The 10,826-nt window shown below is 34.8% G+C and overlaps 1 protein-coding gene across 2 annotated transcripts in view; it reads left to right on the top strand.

The window, feature by feature from the left end:
- Window positions 1-248: 248 nt before the first annotated feature.
- EGFR (epidermal growth factor receptor) overlaps window positions 249-10,826 on the top strand; it is a 179,934-nt gene continuing 169,356 nt past the window's right edge. For both annotated transcript variants that reach the window (XM_026682816.2, XM_026682814.2), the window contains exon 1: window positions 249-1,144. In XM_026682816.2, coding sequence (XP_026538601.1) covers window positions 1,006-1,144 — 139 coding nt within the window. In that variant the 5' untranslated portion in view covers window positions 249-1,005. The remainder of the gene's footprint in view (window positions 1,145-10,826) is intronic.

The raw sequence follows: 10,826 nt of genomic DNA, 5'->3' as shown, positions 1-10,826 counted from the left end.
TACAAAGGAATGGCTTCAAAAGTTCACTGGAATCCAGTGAAAGGCCAAGGAGTTGTGCAAGCTGCTCTGGACAGTAAACTTGTTTCCTGACTTCACTTCACTTAGCTACAGCTTTCCTCCAAGGTACAGATTGCGTAAGGACATGTTGGTCCCCCCCCCACGCCAGCACAGATTTAATCTCATTTCTTGGAACAGCGGGAAAGCTTCAGTCGCAGGTAAATCAGTAGCGCCGTCCCTGTGGCACCAGCAGATAAACCAAACCATGGGCGGTGGCCCCCTAAAAGTGCACGGGAAAGCGCACATGCGTATTACTCAGCTCAGCCAGCTGGACAGGAATTTCTGGCCCTTCCCATCACCGGCACTGGACAGGTACAAAACCACCTGAAGGCAACGCAGATAGAGCCTCTTTCCCGCACACCCAGTTCTTTTTTCTTTCTTATAGTTCCCGCCTCTTATTTTTCATTGGTTTGTCCCACTGCTCAAGAGGAAGTGTGTGAGATGTGCGTTAGGAGGAAAAAGTTTTGTTTGTAAGCTTAGCAAAGAAGAGGGGGAGGATTGATGGAACGCGGATATCTTCGTGTCGTGCGTGCGGCTCGGCTGGGAGTTCCTCGCACGGTGTTTACTGTATTGTTAGCCCCTCCTGCAAAAGGGCGCGAGCTTCTTTGCCCCTTGCGCGAACGCGGAGCGGGGCCAGCTTCCCGAGGATCGTTCTCTCCTTTGCTCAGTCAGCGAGTGAGCGCGCGGCAGCCGCAGCCAGCAACTACTGTAAAAAGAGCCTCCTTTCGCTCCTCCTCCCTTTCTCCCCCCTCCCCAATCTTGGAATTGCCTCAGTCTTTCGGCATGGGTAGAGGTTGAGAGACTGGAAGCAAAAAGAGAAAGGTATTGCTGAGCAGAGTTAGCGAGGAAGCGACCGAGAAAAAACCCAGCTAGTAGACTCACGCTCTCGGACCACAGTCTAGCTTTGCCGAGCGCGCTCGCTCCGGATTGTTGCCGCATACAACCAGGATGGGGCACGGGAATCACCGATCTCCGGGAGTTTCAGCTACTGGCGAGGAATCTTTAGGGGCGAGACGGGTCCCTACCGCTGCTGTCCTCTTCGCTTTGCTTTTGAGCACCTTTAGCTCCGCTATAGACGAAAAGAAAGGTAAGTCTGAGGAGAGAAGAAGCAAGTCACCCACTTTGCACATGTGAATTTGGCCAAGAAAGGGACTGGGCTGAAGCCTGGAATCTGTTTTCTGGATGTATGGCGAAAGAGCTGTAATTCAGGAGCACACTTTGCACATGTTTGGTTATGTTCAGGCGAGTATAATTTCCTACCATCTCTGTATTTCATACGTGATTAAAGGGACTCATTGACTTTACCACTATAAAGTTACTCTGGTCACACTGTAACTGGTGAATTAATATAATATTATCTTTTCTTCAGAGGATATTTTGAGATTTTCTTTTGTGCATTTAGTGCTTCGTTGCTGTATCTGATCCTGGTTATCAAACATGTAAGCTTCAGGAATAACTCTTGATCCTTATTAAATGCTGAATGATGGAAGAGGCCCAAATAGAACAAATACTCCTCTTACCCCTTCCCATTTTAGTGACTTCAGGCTTTGGAAGGTGAGCTTAACACTCTAATGAAGGTGACAAGTCAACAGAAGAAGCACAAAGTCAATCTTGACAAAGTCAGTCTTCCCATTGTTTTCAGTTTTTTGGCTAGCACAATCACAAAAAATTATTAGGAAGCAAGAACAGCTTTTTTTTTTTTTAATTTTAAAGACTCATATTTAATTGAATGGTGAGGTATATGTGTGTCATGTGTCCTAAACTCAAAATTTGTTCTAGGCTTCTTCATAGATATTTTTTATACTTCATTGGATTATAATTTTTGTAATTATATTGCTGCAAGTAGTCTCTTAAAGTTTAGATGCAAGATTCTCCTGGTTATTATTCTGAAGATATAACCAAAAGCTTCAAGGCACTCCTCCTTTTTAAAAGAGTAAATCTCAAGTCCTTGAAAATTCAACAGGTATTAGAACTTGGCAGAAGAGACTGACCCTTTGTTTATATGACCCCTGTTAAAGGCTGATGTGTGAGTTTCACAAGAGTGTACATACTCTGTACAGAAGTATTGCTGAAAAATTATCGTGCTCTTCCTGTAACTTGGAGAAAACCACCAGTGATTCATAGGAATGTCTGACCCCAAGAAGAGAATTCTGTACAGTCTTGAAATTATAACTGCAAAATGTGTTTTTTGATTGATTTTTAAAATAAACATTTCACTATTAGGTGCTTTTTATTTTTCTAAAATGTAGTTAAATGTAATGTAGTGAAATAAATAGTTATATCATGGTCTGGGAAGGGAAGGGAAGGGAAGGGAAGGAAAAAAGAAAATGTGTTGTTCCCAGCCAAAATAATTTTTCAGATTAACTTGGTTGAGAGCCATTTTATCTTCTGCTGAATTTGGCTTGATGTGTTTTCAGGCAATACTTTCTTCTCCCTTCACCTAGCCTACAGTTAAGTCTGTGAAGAAAGCTTTTTTTTTTTGGTTGCTGCTGTTGTTAAAGAAGTTAAAGTATCAAGGAAGTAGTTGAAAGGATTCCTGTAATTTATATGTTGGTCTCTCGATGGTTTTCTGTCTGCTTTTTAATTTCTTTCACTTTTATGAAGTTTTGAGAACAAGCAACCAGTTTGGGTTCCAGGCAAATCATCTTTATTTTGGAAGTTTTCTAATGGAGAAAAAATGAGTTTTTCCCTTTTTTCCCTTTTCATTGCCTCTTTTCTGAGTGAGGGAAAAAAGTTGTAGCTTAGAAAATATGCTACGTGAACTAAACAATTTAAATATTTAAATAGTGATTGAAATATTTCATGACTTGAGTAAATAAAACCATCTTGATAAAGAAAAACACCTCTCTGAATAGGTAATTGCTCAATCTTAAAATCAAGAAGCTTCATTTGATCAACTCTGAAGAGCAAGTTTATACCTGCCAGTGATGTAATTGGGGCAGGGTTGGGTTTTCTTCCTTTATGCAATGCACATAGGTGTGAGTTGAATTGAGATGGATAAGTGACTTGAATTGAGAACTTGGGAGGAAAAAATGAAAGGAAAAGAAACATTTAGAATAAAATTAGAATTTACAATATTGTGAAGCGGTAATCACAATGTTATCTCTGTTAATTGCTTGGTCTCGGAAATATAACCAAACATAATAAATATTTTAAACAACTGTCATTATTCATAGGATCATGGAAATGTAAATTTGCCGTCAATTTGGTGACCTGGTTGATTTTGTAGCATTTTGAAAGAGCAGTATTCTTCATAAAACTTTGCATAGCTTGACCCTTTAAGAAAAGCCTTGAACTCTTGGCTCATTCAATAGAGTGATTTGAATCTTCACTTGTGATTCTGATTTGAACTGATTTATTGGTAATTATTGTGTTGTTTTCTTGATATGGATTCTTAATGCTGTGCTATTATTTTTCTGTTTCTGTGTTGTATTCATTTATTATATGTCAGCTAGAATTGAGAATTACTAAATAAATAAATATTTGCTTTTCTTTAATTTTGGTTTTGTATTAATGTTTATTATACATTGTATAATACTCCTGAAGACTGAAACCTGCACATCATATTTTATAAATAACATTAAAAATAACACAAGTCTTTGCTGCAAGGAGCTTATAATCAAAACTTACCACTTTAAGTAAAAAAAAAGGACAATAAAAACATAAGTGAATAAGGAGAGTTAAACAATAAGCTTCATGGAAAGCTAATTAATAATGATTAGGGAACTGCAATTCAATGAAACGCATAATGGAATCTTCTCCTCAAATCTATACCTGCTTCCTTTCCTAAGGAAGAGACAAAAAATGATAGATTATAGTTGTATTTGTTTCTTCGGCTACTAAAATGATAAAAGGTTTTTAAGTATCTGATTATGGGGGAAGTGTTTCTATGCTATAGTAAACATTCCAATCTTATTTGCTTGAAATGTTTAATTTTGATAAAATGATTGATCAATATAATATTAAATGTAATAAGACCAACAGGAGATATGAATATCGAGAAGTATTCAATACAGTTGAAATATATAATGTTTTCTCTTTTTTTCAGTTTTTGAGTTGTCCAGTATCAGTATCAGCACAAATGAAAAGCAGTACTTCATGGATGAATCATTGACTTAACTTTCTTCAGATATACTGGGACTGTAGGGGAAGACTGTAGTATCGCAAAATTTATGATGATGCAGTATCTGTTAATTTAGAGTAGCTCATCAATCCCCTTATAAAGCTTCAGTTTGAATATTAACTCTCAAACATTTAGTGTATGAAAATAATGTAATAAATACCACTTTAACTAATACCTATGTTCCAATTATTACTAATCACTATTAATAATAATTGGAAAATATTTGTTAGGTCGATAAAAATGCCACATCCAATCTAAACATCTGCCTGATTGCATCCAATCACATAACAAGAATAATTAATAGTTCCATCTTCCCTGGGTCATCATAATGACCACTTTGGAAAATCTTGGTTTAGAAGTTGTTAAGAGGTCAGATGAATATGCCTATCATGTTCTTAGGTATCATATTCCGAATTTTGATATTTTTGATCAGTTAATATTACTCTTAATTCTTGGTTGGTTGATACTGAATTCATTGAATCCAATGCCGGTGGATAAAGTGAACAGTAATACTCTTATCTTTCCTGAGCAACTCCAGTGGACATTCAGATCTATAGAGGGGACTTACTGGAACATACTGGGAGATTTTCTAGAGAAGAAAAGGATTCAACAGATTTCTACTGGGATGAATGTAAGATCAGTTGTAGAATTTATTTTACTTAGAAATCTGTTGAATGCAAAACTTCGAATTGTTTTACAAAGGGATTTTATATTATGGGTAAAATGCACATTAAATATAAATGAACTATATATCATAAATGCCAGCTATATCAAACATCTTCAAATTATACAGCAAGAGGCTTGCTCTCTTGAAAATGCTGATCTCAGTAGCAAAATTTAATACAATAGTTCAAACTCTATTAAAAATCAAAACTGCAAGTACACTATTTTTCTCAATTCATTGTGTTATAAGAGATGCGTATATACATCAACTTCCATTTCTCCAACAATAAACAAACAAACATTTGCTTGCATTCTTGGGGGAAGTGGGAGAGAAAGGCAAAAAGGTTAAAAATGCGTATGCATCACCCTTTCATAAATATATCATTTGAGCTTAAGTATTATCAAATTTTACTTCAAAGTAAAATTTTAAATTACATAATATTTCTTTGAAAAAGTACAAATAGGCAATCTTTAAGTCTGTAATTTTATGTATTGTGTTCAAACTTTTTTTTTCCACTAGAGAATGTAATCACAAAGAATTCCACTAATATAATCAAATTATGATAATAGAGAGAGATGAAAATACAAAGGGAGATTAACTCAATATTTGTAGCATTGTTGGATTTTCCACCACCCAATTAAAGTATAATTAAGAGAATCACTTAAAGAGGGCAAAGTATTTTTCTTTGTGTTTCAAACTACAAGGGAAATATTTTTTCTTGCAATTCAATATTGATCATATGCAAAACAAACTTTTTAATTTTGCTGTAGATTTCTAATGCATATACAAAAACACACAATTTGTTCTTCTGTGGATCTTAAAGGTAATAATTTTAGAAGAAATTCATATTTAATCCAATTTTGCACTTTGTGAATGCAAAATATATACAATGGATACCCAGAGAGAGCTGAATTTCACTTTTGATTTCATTTCAGGACCTACTCTATAAAAGTAATGTGAAGTTTATTTAATTTTAATTCCACTTAAATTTAATTTAATTTTAATACAATTAATACAATTTATTTTGAGTCATGTGTTAAATAATCTTTCCCTTTTGTTATATTAAAAATTAAACGTTAACATTTTTAGAAATCCTTAGGGGCTGGACCTAAGGTTTTTATTGATTGACTAGGTTTCATCTAGGGGATTTATGAAGTGTTGAGTTCCGTTCCTTTAATTTGAGTAGTCAATATTGGTGAGTTGACCCTCCAAAGTGATTTGTGTATATCAATGTCCTACAACATAGAAAAATAAATCCCCACTACAAATCTCAAGGTTTATTAAACATAATATGGCTAGCAGGACTTGAAAACCTTAACCTGAACTACTATAATAAACACTATGAAGAAATATGTTTAAGATTTTGCTGAAGCTTTGATAAATCTTGGTTTCAGTAAACTCAATAAAAATAGGGAGGGTATCATTTTTGCTGTAAAACAGCATATTGAAATAGAACATAATTTCAAAATCTGAAACTTTCTTTCAACATTTGTGCATCCCTTTTATTGGAACTTACTTTTCTGTATTTTGCTCATTTTTTCCTTTAATTTAGATACTCTAGATAACAGTATATAAAAACCAAAAATATATAGTGATAAGCTATGCTTTTAAAAAATTATCTGATGCGATATTGTAACCCCCTCTCCAATCCATAGCTATGCAAGGTTTGATTTATTTGCTCATTTAAATTTTTCAATATTAAACTAAAAGCTTAATTTGAACTGATAAACCTATCAATAAGCAACAATAAAGCAGATAATATAAAAGTTAAAACAGACATCAGTATACAAATCAATAAGATTCAGGAAATGAACATCAGCTTCTAAAAATAGGTCTTCTGTAATATTTAAAAATAACCAAATAGTAAACACTATACATTAATGGAAAGGGAATTCTATAGCACTGGACTTGCTGCAGAGAAACCTCTGGTCCTTTTTGACATCAGTTGGTCTTTCTTGGCAATACTCTCAGAATGCCCTTAGTTAATAAGTAGCATTCTCAATTGCATAACTTGTTTTAATCAAGTTCATTAGAATGTTAAAATAAAATCTGATAGGATCCTTAATCATCATCATCTTTTCCTCCTCCTCCTCCTCCTCCTCCTCTCTCCTCCTCTCTCCTCCTCTTCCTCTTCTCCACCCCCTGCCACTTCCTCCTTCTGGATCTAGATCAAACTTTAAACTGCCAAACATCAGCTGGTCTTTCTTGGCAATATTTTCAGAATATTGGTTAATATTCAGAATATTGGTTAATAAGTAGCATTCTCAATTGCATAACTTGTTTTAATCAAGTTCATTAGAACGTTAAAATAAAATCTGATAGGATCCTTAATCATCATCATCTTTTCCTCCTCCTCCACCTCCTCCTCCTCCACCTCCTCCTCCTCCTCCTCCCTCCTCCTCCTCCTCCTCCTCCTCTCTCCTCTTCCTCTTCTCCACCCCCTGCCACCTCCTCCTTCTGGATCTAGATCAAACTTTAAACTGCCAAACATCAGCTGGTCTTTCTTGGCAATATTTTCAGAATATTGGTTAATAAGTAGCATTCTCAGTCACATAACTTGTTTTAATCAAGTTCATCAGAATGTGAAAATAAACTCTGACAGGATCCATAATCATCATCTTCTCCTTCTCCCTTTTCCTCCTTTTTCTTCCTCCTTCCTCCTCCTCCTCTTCTTCCTCCTCCTCCTCCTGGATCTAGACCAAACTTTAAACTGCCAGACATCAGCTGGTCTTTCTTGGTAATACTCTCAGAATGCCCTTGGTTAATAAGTAGCATTCTCAGTCACATAACTTGTTTTAATCAAGTTCATTAGAATGTTAAAATAAATTCTGATAGGATGCATATTCATCATCATCTTCCTTTCCTTCTTCTTCTTCCTCTTCCTCCCATATCTAGGTCAAACTTTAAACTGCTGGAACAAATTCATTGCTTGATTATCTTTTTCAGAATCTTCTGATAAGTCTGTAGTTTCCTGGATCCATTTTTTCCCCTTTTTTGAAGATGGGAACTACATCAGCCCTTTTCCAGTCATCTGGTAGTTCCCCAGGATCTTTGAAAGATATGGTTCAGTGGTTCTGAAATCAGGTCTGCTAATTCCTTCAGAACCTTGGGGTATAATCCATTTGGTTCTGGTGATTTGAACTCATCACAATGGATATGTGTTCCCTTACTATTTTCTTGCTTATTTTGACTTACATTCCTAATCTGCATTTTACATGATTTGTTTGATAGTCTGGATTTTTTTTTACTTTTGCGTAAACACAGATGTAAAAAATGAATTAAGCAGTTCTGCTTTCTTCCTGTTGCTTATCAGGTTTTTTTTTTCCTTTCCCCCATTAATGAACTAATCATGTCTTTGACTTTTCTTATTTTTTTATATGTTGAAAGAAAGCTGGGGGGTTGGTTGGTTATTTTTTACTTTTGTCATAAGTCTTAGTTCATTTTGAATCTTAACTTTCCTGACTTCATCTTCACAGGTTCAGGTTATTTGCTGATACTTTGCCTTAGTTATGTGCCCCTCTTTCCACTTTTTATATTGTCCTTTTTGTCTTCCAATTTATCAGATAATTTTTTGTGCAGAAACCAGACTTCTACTGGTTTCTTTTAAGATCTCTTATTTTTCTTCTTTATTGGAATTGTGCCAGACTGGGCTTTTATAATCTCACTTTTCAAAATTTCCCAAGCTTCTTGGTTTGTTTTCCCCTTGAGAATTTTCATCTATGGAATCTTTTCCAAGCTCTCTCTAAGTTTATTGAAATCAGCTCTCTTAAATCTTAGACTCTAATTTGACTTTGTTCTATTGCTTGTGCTTGCATAACATTGAATTCCAATACTGTATGATCATTCATCCTAAGGTTCCTATAACTTCAATGCCTTCTATCATTTCATCTCTGTTAATGAAAATTAAGTCCAGTGTGGCTGACCGTCTAGTTTTCTTTTCTACCTTTTGGGAGAATTGTCTGTTAGGTTTGTCAGGTATCTCTTCCACTGGATGCAGAATTTGTCTCCCAGTTGATGTCAGGTTAGTTAAAGTCCCCTATTATTATGGTGGTGTACTTTGCACACATAGCAAAAAATTCATCTATTTCCTTTGTTTGGTTAGATGGCCTGTAATATACACATATAGCAATGTCATGATTTTTCCTTTTATATTGAGCCAAATGCAATTAAGATGGTTTTTATCATTGTTTTGCTGTATTTCTGTAGAAATGGGCCATTCAGTTACCCCAATTCTAACCCGAATAAAAGGATTAAAGGGTTGTAAAAAGAAAAAAATCCTAATACTTTATGCATTGGTGTATCATCATTTGAGTCCTTTTTGATTGACTTGTGTTTGTTTTCTACATAACCTGTTTTGTGTCTGAGTTTCCTTTCATCCTTATAACCTGTTTGATTAGTGCATGTGGTATGGCACACACAATCAAAAGCTTGGTTTTTCTTAACGGCAATCTTAATATTCTTAACTGCACAAACCTCTATGTTAGATAGACACTGAAACCCTATTGGTTTTAAATTGCTGGTGACATAAATGTTCTCTATCAATTAACTCTCTGTCCCCATTATTCAGTTTTAATGTTTCTCCAAAAAACTCCTGGATTTAGTACTAAGTAACTCAGTCCCTTTCTGTGATGGTTGTAAACCATCTCTTAGCACAGCTTTTCATCAGACCAACTGCAAACATCACAAATAACATAGCCAAACCTTCTACTTTACACCACTCCTTTAGCTACACATTGAATTCCACTATATGCTGACCTTTCCCTTTTTATTCCTTATATACAGGTGAAACTTCTTAAAAGATGAGACTATAACCTATCCTGTTAAGTTCCTTCCCAAGCTGTGGAAATCATTCTGCACAGAAAATACCTACATCTTTTTCAGACAGGTTGTTAGTGTCAAGATGCATAAAACATCATCATCATCACTGTACCTTACTAGCACTCTTGACTATCTTAACAACACACCCCTTTCTCTGCTGGCAGTAACATAAGGCAGATATCTCACCTTTTTTCAAGACCTCCACATTGTTTCCTAAATTGACACTTCTTATAATTGAGTCACCAATCAAAAGGTGACTTCTCTTTTTAGATATCTTAGACAGCTCACATGATTGATTTGCAGTACCTGATTCACATGTTTCCTCCTTCTTCCCCTAATCATCACCATCATTACAGACAACTGAACCTGCCACCTTAGTATTTATATAAAATTCAGCAAGGGCACTGTATCTATTATTGAGAGACACACCAAAAGTTTTGTGTTTATGGTCCACAGTTCTCTCTTTGCCAAATCCAATAGGTATTCATTCAATCCCTCTCTTGCAATGACTTTGTAATAAGGGCATCTAATAGCAGGGCAGTTCAATAGAACACACTGCCTGAGTTTTATTTTTTTCAGCTTTTAGCTGAATACTCTTAACTTTCCAAATGAATCCAGTAATCATAACCTATATATAGTTCATACAATCATGTCATAAGGTACCAGCTTTTGTTTACAATAAAAATCTATATTATATCACATTATATATGAAAATTAGTATTATTATGTTTAAGAAATCAATGTTGCAAGTTGAAACATGGAAGAAGTCTGTTCAGATCTGATCTTCTATGTCTTTTTCTTTGCAAGAAAATGAAAAGAAAAATTGTGTTCTCAAATAAGCACATATTCATATTTTTATCAATCTAATTATCAATTTGCATACAGAGTTTTAAATTCTTATGATATGGCATAACTTTTTTCATCTTACAGTGTACTTTTTTACTCTTATTAAGTTCTTAATACAATAAAATTAAAATATGCTTTTAAATGTGATAAAATTTCTATCAATTAATTGAAGACAAATTTTGTCTAGATTTGCACACAATAATATACTTACTTCTTTTACTTCTCTTATAAAATGCTTATACCTTGTTATTTTATGTAGTGTTTTGAGCTTTTGCTTTACAAAAACCAAAGTGGTTTATAAATCTGAGTTAAAGGTAA

Source organism: Notechis scutatus, chromosome Z (genome assembly GCF_049901735.1).
Source record: "Notechis scutatus isolate UNSWTSFEM ecotype Mainland chromosome Z, rNotScu1.2, whole genome shotgun sequence".
Lineage (NCBI taxonomy): Eukaryota > Metazoa > Chordata > Lepidosauria > Squamata > Elapidae > Notechis > Notechis scutatus.
This window is presented reverse-complemented; position numbering and strand designations above follow the sequence as displayed.